The 18,694-nt window shown below is 47.8% G+C and overlaps 2 protein-coding genes across 2 annotated transcripts; both read right to left on the bottom strand.

Moving 5' to 3' along the window:
* Positions 1-990: 990 nt before the first annotated feature.
* Positions 991-2,321, bottom strand: LOC119296904 (BTB/POZ and MATH domain-containing protein 2-like). Its single transcript, XM_037574915.1, has one exon. The coding sequence runs from the start codon at positions 2,254-2,256 to the stop codon at positions 1,180-1,182; it is 1,077 nt and encodes a 358-aa protein (XP_037430812.1). The 5' UTR covers positions 2,257-2,321; the 3' UTR covers positions 991-1,179.
* Positions 2,322-4,838: 2,517 nt separating this feature from the next.
* LOC119297135 (BTB/POZ and MATH domain-containing protein 1-like) lies at positions 4,839-5,939 on the bottom strand. Its single transcript, XM_037575043.1, has one exon. The coding sequence runs from the start codon at positions 5,937-5,939 to the stop codon at positions 4,839-4,841; it is 1,101 nt and encodes a 366-aa protein (XP_037430940.1).
* Positions 5,940-18,694: the final 12,755 nt, after the last annotated feature.

Genomic DNA, 18,694 nt, shown 5'->3' with positions numbered 1-18,694 from the left:
ACTACCATTCAGAAAAGTTGAAAACTGTAATCAAGTCGAGTCCTGATTGTCAAGTTACCTGGACTGGGACTACCTTTGCTTTGCGTGCGAGCAGCTGAGATGGAATTGGACTGGGCGCCTGCCGCCGGCCGCCGGGTAGCCGCCTCGCCGGGTAGTCTCCTCGAGACCTGGACTGGACGAGCGGGGCGGTCGCCGCCTCGCCGGGAAGGAGCTGACCGGAAGCCGCACGGGGCTGGCCGTCTGCGCAGGGAGAACGCCGAATGGAACGGCCGGGCGGGGCACGGCGGCGGGCGGCGAGCCGGCGACGGCCAGGGTATGGTACACGCGCCAGAGGACTCGCGCAGGCGCACTGTGTGCCTGTGTGTGATTTGGGCTGAGATCTCAGGCCCAACCAGGGTTAGAAGTGGGCTGCGCACCAGGCCAGTTAAATTTTCCTAGATATATGGGCTGACTAATTTTCTGATGCCCAATGGCCTGGGCTGCCTGGGACCAAATACAGGTTTCGAAAAATGATTTGCATTTCCATATAGGAAAATCTTCTGAGGATAAGAATCCTCCAAAAATATTTTCAATCAAATAGGCACTTAGCTAACAGGATTTACGGCCCTACATAAAGACATGGTTTGTCTCAATTCATGGCTAAAAACTCTGCGCTTGGGATCACCAAACAAATTAAGGACAAGCAACACAAGCTAAGAAAGGTTTAGATCACTTCAATCAAGCAGAACTCCTGTGCCAAACTCAGATAACAGAGAGGCGATATTTTTCACTTCCGAAACATGATAAATAGGGATGCATCATGCCTAAACTCCGGCTGGTTTGTACAAGCATATGCATGTTTCAACTAGGAGAGAATAACTAAAGGACACAGGATTAATGCAGAATCCAAAAGTGCCAGTTCTACATGCATAAATAGAATAGATTTATAGCAATTTTGTTTGACACGGCAAACTAGCAAAATATACACCAAGATACTTGAGATATGATCAGTAGTACCCAGACATGCAAGTACTAATTAAATTGCCCTGATATTAGCCTTGGTTGCTGTCAGCTCAATAGGCAAGGGCCTGGCAGTCAGCTCTTTGAGGGCAGACCCACACACACACATAATAGATACTAAGTAATTCACTTGATAGATGATATGATCATCAGTACCCAACCCACACACGCAAGTACTAATCAAATTGACATGATAATATCCTTGGCTGCTATCAGCTCAACAGGCAAGAATCTAGCAATGAACTCTTTGAGAGCAGACGGGCAGCTGCTTTTGAGATGCTGGTAGCCATCACTTGCGATCATTGCCTCCAAATTGGAAGGAGAAGCAAGGAACTCAAAGCAAGCCTCCTTGAGTCCATGGCAGTTATGCTGCACGGCCAAAGCCAAACTCGCGGCAACAACTTTTGTGTCAATGTGATTGCACAACTTCTCCTCACATATCAGCTTCAGCCTCTCGATGTCGTATCTGTCCGCCGCTACAAGTAGATGGCTAGCTATCACCACATCTTCACGAGTTGTCTCGGGGAGTGAGTCCGTGTAGATGAAATGGAGCAAGGATTTGAACACATCAGCTTCTATATCATCAATTTCGATCGGATCACCAGCTTTCTCCCTCATGGTACCAAAGAGCTCTGCCTTGAAGACAGATGAACGAGCAGCAAGCACAGATCTATGAGCCGAGATCATCTCGCCGTCGACTTGAAAGGCCAAGTCTGCTCCATCCTTGCTTTCCAGGAGGCTACGGAGCTGCTGATGCATGTTGCTTGGAGGAACCACAACAAACTGATTCTCATGTGACTCTTTGCTACAGATCTTCATGACGGTGACATCGCACCTGATTCTGAAACTATCGCCTCTTAGATGCACTGATCCCTCGAGATCCTTGTGCTCGATAAAACGAGGCAAACCCCAGTCTGAACCCTTGCTTGGGAAGATATGTTGTGCGAGAGTTTTGGTGTATGAAGGCACTGGTTCTCCACCATCGTCAAGTAAACTAAAGGTGAATTTCGCCTTGACATCCTTGGAACCAGCCGAATGAAGAACCAGATAAACAGATATGTAATCATGTGCCGTGCAACCGTTTGGGTAATACTTCACAGCCCAGTTGTGATCTCCGACCTTAAAAGGGACAGATTTCGTATAGTTCTTGGCCTGGAGCTGCTCCTTGGTTCTTGAGTATCCCTCTATCTTGATCACATGTGTCCTTGTTTCTTCTTCAGCTATAATGGCGGACGTGACCATCCGGCGCTCAGCCATCCTGGGGTCGGGCTGAGGTAGCTTAGGCTGTAAGATCGCGAAGAATGCAAAATAAAAGATTTTGCCCGCGCTCTGCCACTTTACGCCATTTTGCACGAAACGATACTCTGCAAAGTCACACGCAGGTGAGAGGTTTGCCTCTGTTTATACAGTGCTGACTAGCTAGGCCTGGGTTAAATGTCGATCGGAGTCGTATTGACCTACCAGAAACAGCTCACCAGCGGGGGCTGCGCGGTCGAGGATGAGGACGAGGACGAGGCGACGAGCAGGCGGATGAGGCGGTCGGCGTCTCCCGCGGAGCCGGTGAGGAGCAAGAGCAACGCGAGCGCGGTAGGGGCCGGACCAGTGAAGGAAGAGGCGTGGCTAGCTGGGAGCGGCGCGCTGTGGAGAATGCGGAGGGGGAGAAAAGAGAGCTCGGGGATGAAGCCGGCACGTCGAGATCTGAGAAACGGGAGAGATGGGGGTGACTGACGTGCAGGGGATGGGGATCGGAAGAGGACGGATGTGTGCGCCGCCAGCTTCGAGAAGAAAAGACACACAAGGGAGAGGAGAGGGGTGGGGTGGGGTTTAGGGTTTTTACGGCAATTTAGGTTTTAATTTTAATATTTTTTTTTGCAAAAAAGGAACCTGATATGTTAAAAGGGTTCGTGAGAAGTACAAATCATTCTAAACATAATACAAATTACATCGAGCATCCTGCACCACCGAACGATCACTGCCACTGCCAGAACGAGCCGCCAACGCGTCGATCCCCTACCGGAGCCGGCTTGACTTTGTAAATGACACCCAGGAAGTCTTCGTGCACATGACCCTAAGGACTTGCGCCCCGGAGCCGCAGTCGTTGTCACTGAACCATTGAATTGATCCGAAGTGTCCGACACCAAATTTCACGGGCGCTCACGCATGACGAGAAATCCTTACGTCGCTGCCCGAATGAGACTGTAGCAATCAACGTCGGAGATCCGTCGACTTCATCCTAAAGGACGAATTCCAGGAGTATCGGATCCCAAAAGACCAACTTGAAAGATGAAGCGCATCATCTACCGGAATGCCACCCCTGTGAGAAAAAAACCCTAACATAAACTACTAACCGGAGCTGAGGCACCGGGATCCTCCTCCCTGCCACCGTCCACCTAAGCGGCAGGCAAAGAAGAGGTGGATCCACAGACTCGGCGGCGAAGCTTGTAGGAGATGAGTACCCTAGCTGTCGAAGACGGGAGGAAGAGCAAAACCCTAACTTTGGGGTTATACGTGCGGACTCTGGCGATACAATCTAGGTTTTATGTTTTCACCAGCTAATTACAAAAAACAAAATGTTAGTGAAACTCTGACAATTTAACACAACATCTGTGGCTTTATTGTAAAACCACAACTTTTGTATTCCTCACATCCATATTATTTGTCGCTGCTTTAGTAAAATTTGACAGAGATCCAAATTTACCTATTTAGTCCGTCTGGAATTGATCTCAATAGGACAGGCCCACCAGTAAAGGCCGACATGGCAACAAATGTCACACAATCTACGCCCAAAGCCACACATCCTAGGCAAGTTAAATGGCGCTCAATCGGGTGTTGGTCTCAAGTCCAGTCGAACAATATCAGCCAAACCATAGTACTATCCTGAATCCACTTGATTTGTCCATCAATACTTCTCAATGTTGGGATATCACCTATCAGAAACTTATCGGTCGATCCAAGATAAGGGTAAATCGGCCAGTTTATCGGCATATCGGCCGATTATCGTCATACCGGCTGATTTATCAGCCGATTTATCTTATCGGTCAGACACCGGTAAGCGAAAAATTGGCCGATTTATCGGAATATCGGAAGATATCTTGAACAGTGATACTACTACAGGATTGAATGGTTGTATGATTATGCAGAAGAAATAGCATTCTTAAATGAAAAAAATCTACGGAACCTCGTACAAATGAATCATAAGAAGAAAATGATTTGCAATTAGACGAATCAAAAAGACCATATAGGAAAACTTTCTAATGGTTAGAATCCTCTAAAAATCTTCTGAATCAAGAAAGAGGTCCTTAGCTAACAGGATTTGCGGCCCTACATGGCGACATGGTTTATCTCGGTTCATGGCTAAAAACTCTGTGTTTGGGATCATTCAAGAAACGACGAGCAACAAAAGCTAAGGTGCAGATCACTTCAATCAAGCAAAACTGCCATGCCAAACTTGGAAAACAGAGAGGTGATATTTTAAACTCAGGCTGGTTTGTATCAGCAGGCAAAATCAGACTCATCTCCACTCTGACCAATCGAAGTGTATACGGCTAGGCAATGCATACGGAAAACAGAGAATTAATGCAGGACCCAACAGTACCAATTCTACCTGCATAAATAGATATAGATTGATAGCATTCTGCTTGACACGGCAAACTAGCAAAATATACACTAAAGTTTACTTGAGACACGATCAGTAGTTCCACACGCGCAAGTCCTAATTAAATTGTCCTGATAACTCTCAGCTCAACAGGCAAGAGTCTGACAATCAGCTCTTTGAGGGCAGACCCACACACGCAAAATAGATACCAAGTTTACTTTATAATCAGTACCAACAGTACTGGTCAAATTGACCTGACAATATCCTTGGCTGCCATCAGTTCAGCAGGCAAGAGTCTAGCAATGAGCTCTTTGAGAGTAGACGGGCAACTGCTTTTGAGATGTTGGTAACCATCACTTCCGATCATTGCCTCCAAATTTGAAGGAGAAGCAAGGAACCCAAAGCAAGCCTCCTTGAGTCCATGGCAGTTATGCTGCTCGGCAAGAGCCAAACTAGTCGCAACCATGTTGAGGTCAATATGATTGCACAATTTATCCTCGCATGTCAGCTTCAGCCTCTCGATGTCGTACCTGTCCGCCGCTACAAGCAGATGGCTAGCTGTCACTACATCTTCCTGTGTTGCACCTTGATGAGTGCTCTCAGGGAGTGAGTCCGTGTAGATGAAATGGAGCAAGGACTTGAACACATCAGCTTCAATATCATGAATTTCTATCGGATCGCCAGCTCTCTCCCTCATGGTGCCAAAGAGCTCCGCCTTGAAGACCGGTGAACGAGCAGCGAGCACGGACCTATGAGCCGAGAATATCTCGCCGCCGACTCGAAAGGCCACGTCTGCTCCATCCTTGCTTTTCAGGAGGTCGCCAAGCTGGCGATGCAAGTTGCTTGGAGGAACCACAACAAACTGATTTGTATGCGTCTCTTCGCTGCGGATCTTCACAATAGTGACATCGCACCTGATTCTGAGACTGTTTAGATGAACTGATCCCTTCAAATCCTTCTGCTTGATAAAATTAGCAAAACCCCAATCCGAACCTTTGCTTGGGAAGATATGTGGTGTCACAGTTTTGATGTATGAAGGCACTGGTTCTCCACCCTTGTCAAGAACACTGAAGGTGAATTTTGCCTTCACATCTGTGGCACCAGCCGAATCAAGAACCAGATAAACAGATACGTGCCCAGGTGCGTAATTATCTGCGTATGTGTTACCGTTTGGGAAATACCTCACAACCCAGTTATGATCTCCGGCAATGAAAGGGATAGATGTTGTATACTTGCCAACCTTGAGCAACTCCTTGATTGTTGAGTACCTATCTATCTTGATCACATGTGTCCTTGTTTCTTCTTCAGCTACAATGGCGGACGTGACCATCCGTCGCTCATCCATCTATATATCTTGAGAGGTTTGCCTTTTTGTTTATATATACAGTGCTGACTAGCGAGGCCACCAGCGGTCGACAGGTGGGAACTGGCGACGAGCAGGCGGATGACGGGGTCGGCGTCTCCCGCGGAGCCGGTGAGAAGCAAAGCGAGCGCGGTAGGGTCCGGACCAGTGAAGGGGGAGGCGTCGGCTGGGAGCGGCGCGCGGTGGGGAAAGCAGAGGGAGAGAAGAGAGAGCTTGGGGATGAAGCGGGCACGGCGAGATCTGAGAACGGGAGAGACGTGGAGGTGACTGACTAGGATTCCTGTACCTGGGATGGAGATCAGGAGAGGTCTCGATGTGTGCGCCGCCAGCTTCGAGAAGAACGGATGCTGGGGACTCGGGAAGGGTTTCTGGGGTTTGGGATTTTTACTTTTTAGGGTTATTTAGGTTTTACTAGGTAATTGCTCGTGCGTTGCAACGGGAACATAAATGTTCTAGTGGCTCAGTCCTAAACATGTCAAACATATACCTTATCCTCGTGTGTTTTACAAAATAGCACCCTGTCTAGAAACATTAGCCTGATAGGAAATATGTGAGGTAATGAGAGATGTATTGCTCATTTTTTATACACAATAGTTAAACATTTACCCGCGAGCAAATATGGACCATAATGAGAGGCACATCTCTCACTTATACACACAATAGTTACAATAGTCGGCGATAAAACCCTCATATTTCGGAACATTTCCCTTCGATGGAAACGCAGGTAAGCCTCCTTTGGGAGGCAGAAGCATTTCAATGATTCGTTTTCTTTCCAACCACATATCCAAGTGTGACGCATACTTTCGTTACTTCAATTCTTTGAGTTGTTTGTAAATTGTGAGGCCTAATCCCATTCCACTGCCCATTAATTAACACATTCTTTGTAGTAGCAACCGATCATTGTGCAAATATATTTCCATTTATTTGATATAAAACACTAAAAGAAAACCCGGGCCATGTAGTTTCCATTTAAACAAAGTTGTGCGTTTGTCCAGATCTCAAGATGATGAATCAAACTTTAGAGAGTCCATGCACCAATAGTCTGGAATGCATGAAAACCTGGACAATGTATACCTTGAACTATCTCAATGGCTTGAGCTTGTACTCCCAAGTCTCAACTGTTTCACCATCTAAATCTGGTCAACATTATCAGCATGATCAGCCTTTAGTCTTTACTAGGAAAAGTGCCCGTGCGTTGTACCGGGAGAAAAAACACCTCGCACTTTAAATCCTGCATGTTCGTGTTGAAGGCTCATCGAAATCGACATCTTGTGGTCCAGTCTAGTTCAACTAATAAACATATAACACTAATTTTATAGAGCGCAAGTGTTTGCATAACCTCACAAAATATTTCATATTTCACGTAGTCCTTTTTTTCTTCATGTAAAGGCCATTTCCACATCCAAGGCCTGGCCCAACCTCATGTGGCACATCTATTAGTGCACATTCTAGCAATTCTAGTGTCAACCGCAAATGCAGAGTAACATATCGACAGAAGGCGATGTAAACCCGTGCCAAATAAAATGATGTTCACCTTAATCTTGTGAGTCAACCAGAGATCAACATCAAGAAGGAGCTTATTTCAAGATGCATCTAGCTGATGCTACAGGTATACTTTTGGCAATAAGATCCTGTCCTACTCCCTCACGCACTACAATTAATGACCATGTGGTTGTTCTCCTTAAGTTTCTTTCTTTATACTCAAAAAGTCCACCCTCTCCTTAAAATGGAGATTTAGGAATTAAGCAACAGTCCTAGTGTCCTACAGAAGACAGGGAAAAAAATCTAGGTTATCCAGCTAATAATAACACAAATTATGAGAAGAATGGCACATCTGAACATTGGTGAAGCATCTCGTCAAACACAACAAATGTTAAAAAGAAGAAGAATATAAAGCTTTACAAAACTACTGAATGCATGTTTAGAATAGATCAGGTATGCATAGAAGGTAGACTTACCACATCCCTGCTTGTCAGCGTAGCATACATTGCAAAATAAAGGCGAACTTACCGCATCTCTGCTTATCAACCTAGCATACATTGCAACAAACCCTGCATTAGCAAGGAATCGTCACAGTGAGGACTATGGACTTCATAATGCAATAGCCAAAAAGAAAAGGTAAAGATAAATTTATTTTCCTTTCACACAAAGGAAGTGGTCTGTACACGAGAAATAAACATTTTTTAGTTAATCAGATAAGATCAGCCAATGATAAGGTCGCCCCTTTTGGTCTGCCTTCACATGAGGTGGGTGCCCATAGCGAGGCCAATCTTTGTGAGCATTCGATCTAGGGCGTCCTCCATCTCCGTGTCAGTCAGGGCCGGCGGACAAAGCATAACATGCAGTACTAATTATATGACCACAAAATCATCGAGCAAATGTTAACACATCTACACATATGTACATTGAGCTTTTTGACAGAATTTTAACATATTTATACAACTTTCTTACACAGTAACACATCTAGCACACATATATTCACATCTATACAGCAGCAACAGTAGCACGACCTAGCAGCTAGAACAAAATACAGTAGCAAGGATAGCAGCAGTAGCAGTCCTCAGGCACAGGAAATCAACAGGCTTAAGGACTATATATATGCTGGTGTGTGAATAGTCTGACTAAACTAATATGATCAACTTGTACTGAAAAGATTGTCAATCCAGCTAAGCACATCAGGAATCCAACCTCCCAAAATATTAATTCATTGATTTTCTTATCATGTGATTCCATAAGTAATGCACCTAGCCTAACATACCTCTTGGCAGCGTTCCTATCATAGCTTCCATTATCGGTTGGTAGTACAGCTGGAACTTTTCAGTTTTGTATTGTAAGAAATAAAGCCAATACACTTCAACGACAAAGGAAGGTAGAAAATATTTTGCAAAAACAGATTGTCTGATTGTGCTTTGTCCCTGGTTTATCTCTTGACTGTAAAGAAATGAAACAATTTTCCCCGTGAAGCTATTTCACATTTAACACTGCCCCAGACCCTTTAAGTTACATGAAGCAACCATGATGTATATCTTGCCTTCAGCATGATCAAATTATAACGACTGAAAAAACTACACACACATGGGGTTTCCAATTGCCAAAGCCAAACATACCATTGTTTCAGTCAGAAATGCGGAACATATATCAGATTAACGAATGAATTACTATCATCGATAAAGCAAACTGCTCATAGAACAATTCATACTCTGATATTATGGGCATATACTAAAGCATTTTGAGAAGCATAGAATTAAGCAAAGAGACCATGAATCATTTTTGGTACCTTTCCTCTGCAGCTATCGCTTCAGGTATCAAAATTTGATGTGCTATCTGGTGTCTGAAGTAGATTTGAATGCTAGCATACCTGAAAACTATGGCAACATTTTTTTCTACTTGGACCATCTTTAAGTAGCTAAGTATTTTCTGGATAACAACTTTGCTTTACCTCAAAATTGATCAAACGGCATGCCAACAAATAGAACCCAAGAGCTGAGTTACAATCCCAAATATCATAATTTAGAGCTATTTACATATCGTTTACTTAAGTAAAAACCCAAGTTATCCTTTGGCATAGCTCTGAGCCTCTGACTATATCAAGAAGGATGTCTCATGCAAAGGTATATATACATCACAACAACCAAGATCTGGTTTCTTACCACAGCCTTCTCAGTAAGAAAGCTCCCATCTATATCAAGAATGGAAGGTAGAAATCCTAGTCAGGCATAGTTCAAAAGATCATCTTAGCCAAGTCATTATGTCAATTTCTGAATGCAATGTTTGCGTTATGGATAATTGTATTTATAGGGAGCAAGGGTGTAAAAACAGAAGAGCTAGAAGTATCGTATCGGTGAACCATGTACGTTTTTGTAGTAGCATAGAGCACTGGAATGAAAACCAGAATTATGTATATTGGTGTTATTGAACTACTTTCAAAGGAAACTCGGGCATCAACATTAGCATATGAGTCCATTCTTTGTTCAAAAAATGATGCAAGTTTTGCATAGGGTTGCATAAGAAAACAACACATTATTAGCTCTGTTAGCATGCCACACTGAAATTGAAGAAATAGATAAGAGCCTTGGTAGCTACCTACCTTTGCATATGGATCACCAGATTGTTGATGCAGGAGGGGCCGTGACGCTGAACCCACTGCAGCAATCCTTCTTGCAAGGGCATCCAATGGAACATTTAACCAGATAGTGAGCCCTTTCTTCAGATAACTCCTGCAAACTTCACAAAATAAACTTAGTAAGCATTGCCTTAATGACCAACTTGGGCCAGATGGGCAAAGCTGAGTGAGGTTTCCGGCAACTACGACCAACACAACGTGCGCCACCGGAACATCAATCACGAGCAGGGTTGTTCCAGCAAGATAGAGAGGGAAACCAGAGTAAGCTATGTGTGCAGATTATTATTTTTTGTTTGAACCACATATTTACACATAAATCATCCTAAGTGTGCTGATGCTAGTGCACATACGTAATATCCATTGGGCACATATTGAATGTAGTTGTTATGTTAAAATTTCAGTACTCCACTGGGAGTAGATAATAGGCAACATATGATTCAGTGTGATACTTCAGTTGGCTCCTAGTTGGACAAACTGAGATCAAAACAGTGAAGGTGGTAATGCTGAGTCATGTCCCTTTGATGGCTCCATCTCATGCGAGCGAGGAAATAAATTCATTCATGTGACATAGCCAATTTAAACATTTTGATAGCTCAACTTAAATAGTCACATTTATCTAAGAATCACTTATAAAGGCCTATACAACAACCTCCAAATGTTCAGAAAGCAAAATGTGCCAAATTTGTTGTTACCTGACGTCCCGACCACCAACAATTGAGCACAATCTCTGATCCCTCTTGATCTTCTAAGCCTCTGCCCTCTTACCAGCGACTGATTCTCGTAGCCCGGCAATTCTCTCAGCCAGTCCGAACAGGGAGTTCTTCACACACAACAAAATGAAAACAATAACAACATCAGCATCTCAGTCACACTGTGGAGATCAAACTACATCATGTCACAGTAACAAGGCCTCACCTCCACCGCAGCAGCCTTGGCCTTGGCCGCCTATGCCCCTGGGCGTTCAGCAACCTGTACTGAACGTACCGGTTGACCAGCAGCCGCAGCTGGTGCACGTCCTCCAGCATCCCGGCAACCTTTCTCCTCCCAACGACCGTCGTCTTCTTCATCTCTGCTAGTTTCATCCCATGTGGCTGCTGTGGCCTAGGCGCCGCCATCATCTTCGCAGCCAGAGCCGGGCAGCTCGAGTCAAGATGGCAACGGGGACAAAGCCCATCGGGTTTTGCCTTCCCAAACTCATCCCCACGATAAAATCGTAAACCCGTCCCCATCCCCATCACCATGTGATGGGGTCATGTACCTAGGGTAGGGTCACGAACCTAATCTAAGTACCTTACTCAAGGACACCCTTAGAAGAAGTCGCCTTCCAGTCGACCAACGAGGGACTCACTCGACTGACTTGAAGGACTCGACCACGAAGACTCACTCGACCACCAGGAGGTCAAGAGGCACTCCGCACTGCAACGGCCTGTAATTAAGTAGGCTTTATGATAGTAAAGACACTTTATGTGGGGCGTTACCAGTAACGCCCCAGACTTAACTCACCTTAAACCCTCTCCTACGTGGGTGGGCTGGGGTCCTGGCGCACTCTATATAAGCCACCCCCCCTCCACAGGCAGTGGGGTTCGGCACCTTGTAACTCATATACTCATAATCCACTCGACCGCCTCCGGGCTCCGAGACGTAGGGCTGTTACTTCTTCCGAGAAGGGCCTGAACTCGTACATCCCTTGTGTTTACAACCTTTCCATAGCTAGGACCTTGCCTCTCCATACCTACCCCCCACTCTACTGTCAGGCTTAGAACCACGACAGTTGGGGCCCACCTTGGGGCAGGTGTTTTAGCGATTTTGTGGAGAAGTTGCGATTCTTCCGAGTACTTTCATCATGATGTCCGCTGGAGTTTTGGTCGGGGGTCAAGAGATCCGTCTCGGCACTCTCACCTTCGTCGCCGACGACTCCGCGTGGCTCCAGGAGGCTCCACTCGACGTAGATGCGCTCCCCGTCCGCGGTGCGACGCATTTTCGTGCGACGACTCCGCGTGGCTCCAGGAGGCTCCACTCGACGTAGATGCGCTCCCCGTCCGCGGTGCGACGCATTTTCGTGCATGTGTCCGCGGCGTTCTGCTGCGGCAACCGTCGACCCAGTATCGGTCGGCTCCTCCATCGTCCACCCTCCCGGTCTCCCGCCAGCGCAAGCGCTCGGGCCGCTCGAGGCTTCAGCGATGGGTGAGGCACGCGGTGGCTCGCCAATCGGCCACCACCCAAGTTGCGGCAATCGAGCCCGATGAATCTCTCTACGGCTTGTTCGATCTGTCGACTGGCTCTGTAGAGACTGCATCCGAGTGCGGTAGCAGTGATCCAGCGGCGGAAAGCTTGATGGTCGACGGGCCCCGCAGTCCCCCTGGCTTCGCCCGTGGTGATGGAGCAGGTGACGGAGGCGACCCCGCACGACGCCACGAGGAGTACCAGCCCGAGCCACTCGACTCTCTGCAAAGAGAGGAACTTCGCCGTAGGAACGTGGATGCCCTGCGTACTCCCATCGCAGGAGAAACCCCCGAGGCTCGTGCCTTGGAGGAGGCGCGTCTGGCCAATTTGGCCGAGCGCACTCAACTGGAGAATCTTCAGCGAGCACTCGACGAGCGCGCGCGGCAACGAGTTCCCGACACCAGTCGACGTCAACTCTTCCCGCCGACTCAGGTATATCGAACCCCAATCCAGAATTTAGCAGCTGCGACCCGTATAGCAGAGTCCATCCAGCCTTCGCAGTCGGAAGCTGGCAGAGGTTTGCTGCAGATCAGGGATCTGCTCCGGGCAGCAGGAGATCAGAATTCAGCCGTGTCTCAGTCGCGCAACAAAATTCACAGTCGATCCGTCACTGTGAATACGGTTCAGTCGGCTTACAGCCCCAGATCGCCTCCGCGGCGTGAAGGGCGCGAGAATCGGCGAGATCAATATGGCGACCGACTCGACCGAGATGATAGGCATCGAGTGCCCAACTCCCCTTCGAGGGGTGGGTCTTACGCTCCTCGACAGCAAGGTGACAGGCGTCAGTACAGTACAGGGCGAAGGGTTCCAGTCGACCCCAGAGAACCAGGCTTCGATGCGCGATCCATTATCGTGCAAGGTATGGTCGACCGGAACAGAGCCCATCGAGGTGGACTCGACAGAGATGCACCCACAAGTAGTCGAGTGCATGTTTCTGGTCCTGAATGTTTCAGCAGAGCCATCAGAGCCGCAGTTATCCCTCCCAATTTCAGGTTGGCAACAGGAGTCAGCAAGTTCACTGATGAGTCTAAGCCTGGAACTTGGCTTGAAGACTACCGAGTGGCAGTTCAGATTGGTGGTGGGAACGACGAGGTGGCCATGAAGCATTTGCCCCTCATGCTGGAAGGTTCTGCCAGGGCGTGGTTGACTCAATTACCTCCTAGCAGCATTTACACTTGGGAAGATCTGTCCCGAGTGTTCATCAGAACGTTTGAAGGGACTTGCAAGCGACCAGCTGGATTGACAGAGTTGCAAGTCTGCGTGCATAAGGCTAATGAGACTCTCAGAGAGTATATTCAGAGGTGGATCACTTTGCACCACACTGTAGAGAATGTGTCTGATCACCAGGCAGTCTGCGCCTTCAAAGATGGCGTCAAGAACAGAGAACTGAGTTTGAAGTTTGGTCGAACCGGTGACATGACCTTGAGTCGGATGATGGAGATTGCTACCAAGTACGCCAACGGCGAAGAAGAAGACCGACTCCGAAGCGGCAAACATAAGCCGAGTTAGTCGGAAAAAGGAAACACCAGTCGGAAACAGAAGCGGAAGGCTGAACCGGCAGCTCCTGGAGAGGCTCTGGCCGTGACTCAAGGAAAGTTTAAGGGGAAACCAAAAGGATCCTGGAACCCCAAGAAGGTAAAGGATAAAGAAGGGAACGACGTAATGGATATGCCATGTCACATCCATACGAAGAAAGACGAAGAGGGGAATATCATCTACCCGAAGCACACCACTCGCCAATGTCGACTCCTGATCCAGCAGTTTCAGGGAAAACAGTCTAAGGACAAGGAGAAGGAGTCAGACAAGGCCGAAGACAAGGAGGACAATGAGGAAGGATATCCACATATCAACTCCACTCTGATGATCTTTGCAGATGTGGAAAGCAGGAGTCGACTGAAAGTCATTAACCGAGAGGTGAACATGGTTGCCCCAGCAAAAGCAAATTATCTGAAATGGTCTCAAATACCCATCACATTCGACCAATCTGATCACCCGACTCATATTGCCACCCCTGGGAGGCAAGCTTTGGTGGTCGATCCAGTTGTCGAAGGCACTCGGCTGACCAAGGTGATGATGGATGGTGGAAGTGGGCTGAACTTGTTGTATGCAGACACACTGAAAGGAATGGGCATTCCGATGTCCCGACTGAGCACTAGTAACATGAGCTTTCATGGAGTTATACCAGGGAAGCAGGCCGAGTCACTCGGCCAAATAGCTTTGGATGTGGTGTTTGGTGATTCGAAACATTTTCGCAAAGAAAAGTTGACGTTTGAGGTCGTGGATTTTCAGAGTGCATATCATGCCATTTGGGGGAGACCAGCTTACGCACGGTTCATGGCTCGACCATGCTACGTGTACCTCAAATTGAAGATGCCCGGCCCCAAAGGAGTGATCACTGTCACCGGTGATCGGAAAAAGGCAGAAGAGTGCTTTCAGAAGGGCTCCAAGATTGCCGATTCCCAGGTGACAGCGGTCGAGTTCGAAGAATACAAGCAAAACGCAGATCCGAGTGACTTGCTGCGATCAAAGAAACCCGCCACAGAGTCTGCATTCCAGTCGTCCGGTGAGACGAAGCCTGTTCACATTCACCCGACCGACCCCGATGCAGCTCCGACCCGCATCTCCACAACACTCGACCCAAAATAGGAAGAAGCGCTCATCCAGTTCCTCCGTGAGAACTGGGACATTTTTGCATGGAAGCCCGCTGACATGCCAGGTGTTCCCAGGGGACTGGCTGAGCATCGCCTAAGAGTCGACTCATCTGCAAAACCAGTCAAAGAGCATCTTCGGCGGTCCGCCGTCCAGAAGAGAAAAGCCATTGGTGAAGAAGTGGCTCGACTGTTGGCGGCCGGATTTATCCGAGAGATATACCACTCTGAGTGGCTCGCTAATGTCGTCATGGTTCCTAAGAAGGACAAGTCGCTCCGAATGTGCATTGATTTCAAGCACATCAACCGGGCCTGCCCGAAAGATCATTTTCCTCTCCCTCGCATAGACCAAATTGTTGACTCGACCGCGGGATGCGAGAGGCTATCTTTTTTAGATGCCTACTCCGGGTACCACCAGATCCGTCTGTACGGACCCGACGAGGTAAAAACAGGTTTCATCACTCCATTCGGGTGCTTCTGCTATATCACCATGCCATTCGGTCTCAAGAATGCCGGAGCCACATTTATGCGAATGATTCAGAAGTGTCTACTCACTCAAATCAGTCGGAATGTGGAAGCATATATGGATGATATCGTTGTCAAGTCACGAAAAGGTTCCGACCTGCTCGCTGACCTCGCCGAAACATTTGCCAACCTCAGAAGATATGATATCAAGCTCAATCCGTCAAAGTGCACATTTGGAGTTCCTGGTGGCAAGTTACTCGGTTTTCTCGTTTCCGAACGGGGAATCGACGCTAACCCAGAGAAGATTGGTACTATTCTCCGAATGAAACGCCCTGTGCGAGTGCACGATGTCCAGAAGCTTACTGGATGCTTGGCCGCATTAAGTCGATTCATCTCACGACTCGGTGAAAAGGCATTGCCTCTTTACCGACTGATGAAGAAGACAGACAAGTTCGAGTGGACTCCAGAAGCTGATGCAGCGTTTGCCGAGCTAAAAGCTCTGCTCTCCACCCAGCCGGTGCTTGCTGCTCCAATCAGCAAAGAGCCTCTGTTGCTCTATATCGCAGCCACAGGACAGGTCGTCAGTACTGTGCTCACGGTCGAGCGGGAAGAAGAAGGAAAAGCTCTCAAAGTTCAGCGCCCAGTGTATTATTTGTCTGAAGTCTTAACTCCATCCAAGCAGAGATATCCTCATTATCAGAAGCTTGTGTATGGAATATACATGACCACAAAGAAGGTTGCTCATTATTTTTCTGATCATTCCATCACAGTCGTCAGCGACGCTCCACTATCAGAGATCTTGCACAACAGAGATGCAACTGGTCGAGTGGCCAAATGGGCGATTCAACTTCTTCCCCTTGATATCAAGTTTGAGGCAAAGAAAGCCATTAAGTCCCAGGCAATAGCAGATTTCCTCGCCGAGTGGATTGAGCAACAACAGCCGACTGAAGTTCACTCGGAGCATTGGACCATGTTCTTTGATGGATCTAAGATGTTGAATGGTTCCGGTGCTGGGGTTGTCCTGGTTTCCCCCAGAGGAGATAAGCTCAGATATGTGCTCCAGATTCACTTTGATTCCTCCAACAATGAGGCAGAATATGAGGCCCTCTTATATGGGTTGCGCATGGCCATTTCACTCGGCGTCCGTCGCCTGATGGTCTATGGCGACTCGGATTTAGTGGTCAACCAGGTGATGAAAGAGTGGGACGTGAGAAGTCCAGCCATGACTGGATACTGCAGTGCAGTGAGGAAGCTGGAAAAGAAGTTCGAGGGGTTGGAGCTCCATCACATACCCCGACTGAAAAATCAAGCAGCTGATGATCTAGCAAAGATAGGTTCCAAGAGAGAAGCCATTCCGAGTGGTGTGTTCTTGGAGCATATACACACTCCGTCAGTCAAAGAAGATCCTTTCACCGAAGAAACTCCGCAGCCCAAGAGTGCCACAGATCCGACTGAGGTCGAAGTCCCAGCGGTGGTCGACTTGATCATGGAGGTCTTGGTGGTCATTCCCAACTGGACAGTTCCATATGTCGCGTATATCCTGAGAAAAGAGCTTCCGGAGGATGGGGAAGAGGCTCGACAGATCGTCCGTCGATCTAAAGCATTTACCGTAATCAAAGGACAATTATATAGAGAAAGCGCGACTGGAGTTGGTCAGAAGTGCATAACACCAGAAGAAGGTCGACTCATCCTCAATGATATCCACTCGGGGACCTGTGGTCATCATGCGTCCTCTCGGACCATTGTGGCCAAAGCATACCGAGCCGGATTTTACTGGCCAAAGGCGAATGAGATGGCAAAAGAGATAGTGGATAAGTGCGAGGGATGTCAGTTCTACTCGAATATGTCACACAAGCCTGCGTCAGCTCTGAAGACCATCCCACTCGTCTGGCCTTTCGCAGTATGGGGACTGGACATGGTCGGTCCTTTGAGAACAGGACGAAGTGGCTTCACGCATGTACTGGTGGCAGTCGACAAGTTCACCAAGTGGATCGAGGCTAAGCCAATCAAGAACCTTGACACCGGTACTGCTGTTAGCTTCATCAGAGAACTAATATTCAGATATGGAGTCCCGCACAGCATCATTACGGATAATGGGTCGAACTTCGACTCGGAGGAATTCAGAGATTTCTGCAACTCCCAAGGCACACGGGTCGACTACGCTTCAGTTGCCCATCCGCAGTCTAATGGACAAGCAGAACGAGCTAATGGACTGATTCTTAAAGGATTGAAGCTCCAACTGATGCGTGATCTCAAACACGCGGCTGGAGCTTGGGTCGACGAACTTCCCTCAGTGCTTTGGGGGCTGCGGACCACACCTAATCGGTCGACCGGAAGAACTCCATTCTTCTTGGTCTACGGAGCTGAAGCAGTCTTGCTGAGTGATCTTCTCCACAATGCTCCTCGAGTTGAAATCTACAACGAAGCAGAGGCTGAACAAGCGCGGCAGGACGCAGTCGACCTTTTAGAGGAAGAAAGAGAGATGGCTCTGATCCGGTCGACCATCTACCAACAAGATTTGCGTCGTTTCCACGCCAGAAATGTGAGAGGCCGAGCCTTCCAGGAAGGAGATTTGGTTCTCCGAGTGGATCAGCACAAACCACACAAGCTTGCTCCTTCTTGGGAAGGCCCCTTCATCGTCACCAAGGTTCTCCACAACGGGGCGTACCGTCTTTACAACGTCGAGCATAATATCGACGAGCCCCGAGCTTGGAACGCGGAGCTACTCCGCCCATTTTACACTTAAGTTTTATCACTCGGATGAGTTGCAATAAAGTACTTCTGTAGCTCATGGACCTCAAAATAATAGTGTCATAGTTCCTCCATAATTTCTGTCACTTTTTATTTTTGTCCACATAAAATTCCCCCTCTGTGGGTGACTTAGCCGCGAATCCGTTTCACCTAAGTTTGTAAAAATCCTACCGAGTGGTGAGCCAGACTCTCACTCGGAGGCTTAGCTGCGAATCCGTTTCGCCTAAGTTATCAAAATCCTACCGAGTGATAAGCCAGACTTTCACTCGGGGGCTTAGCTGCAGCCCTGTGCTCGCCTAAGTTATAAAAAACCTACCGAGTGAAGAGCAACCCTCTCACTCGGGGGCTTAGCTGCAGTCCGAGCACTCGCCTAAGTTACAAAAATCCTACCGAGTGAAGAGCGACCCTCTCACTCGGGGGCTTAGCTGCAGCCCTGTGCTCGCCTAAGTTATAGAAATCCTACCGAGTGAAGAGCAACCCTCTCACTCGGAGGCTTAGCTGCAGTCCAAGCACTCGCCTAAGTTACA

This window comes from Triticum dicoccoides, chromosome 5A (assembly GCF_002162155.2).
Source record: "Triticum dicoccoides isolate Atlit2015 ecotype Zavitan chromosome 5A, WEW_v2.0, whole genome shotgun sequence".
In the NCBI taxonomy this organism is placed as follows: Eukaryota; Viridiplantae; Streptophyta; class Magnoliopsida; order Poales; family Poaceae; genus Triticum; species Triticum dicoccoides.
Note: the sequence above shows the minus strand (reverse complement) of the source record. Positions and strands in the feature narration are given on the sequence as shown.

Bases quoted from the DNA above. Each gene is read 5' to 3' on its own strand.
- LOC119296904 (XM_037574915.1), bottom strand. From the start codon at position 2,256: ATGGCTGAGCGCCGGATGGTCACGTCCGCCATTATAGCTGAAGAAGAA.
- LOC119297135 (XM_037575043.1), bottom strand. From the start codon at position 5,939: ATGGATGAGCGACGGATGGTCACGTCCGCCATTGTAGCTGAAGAAGAA.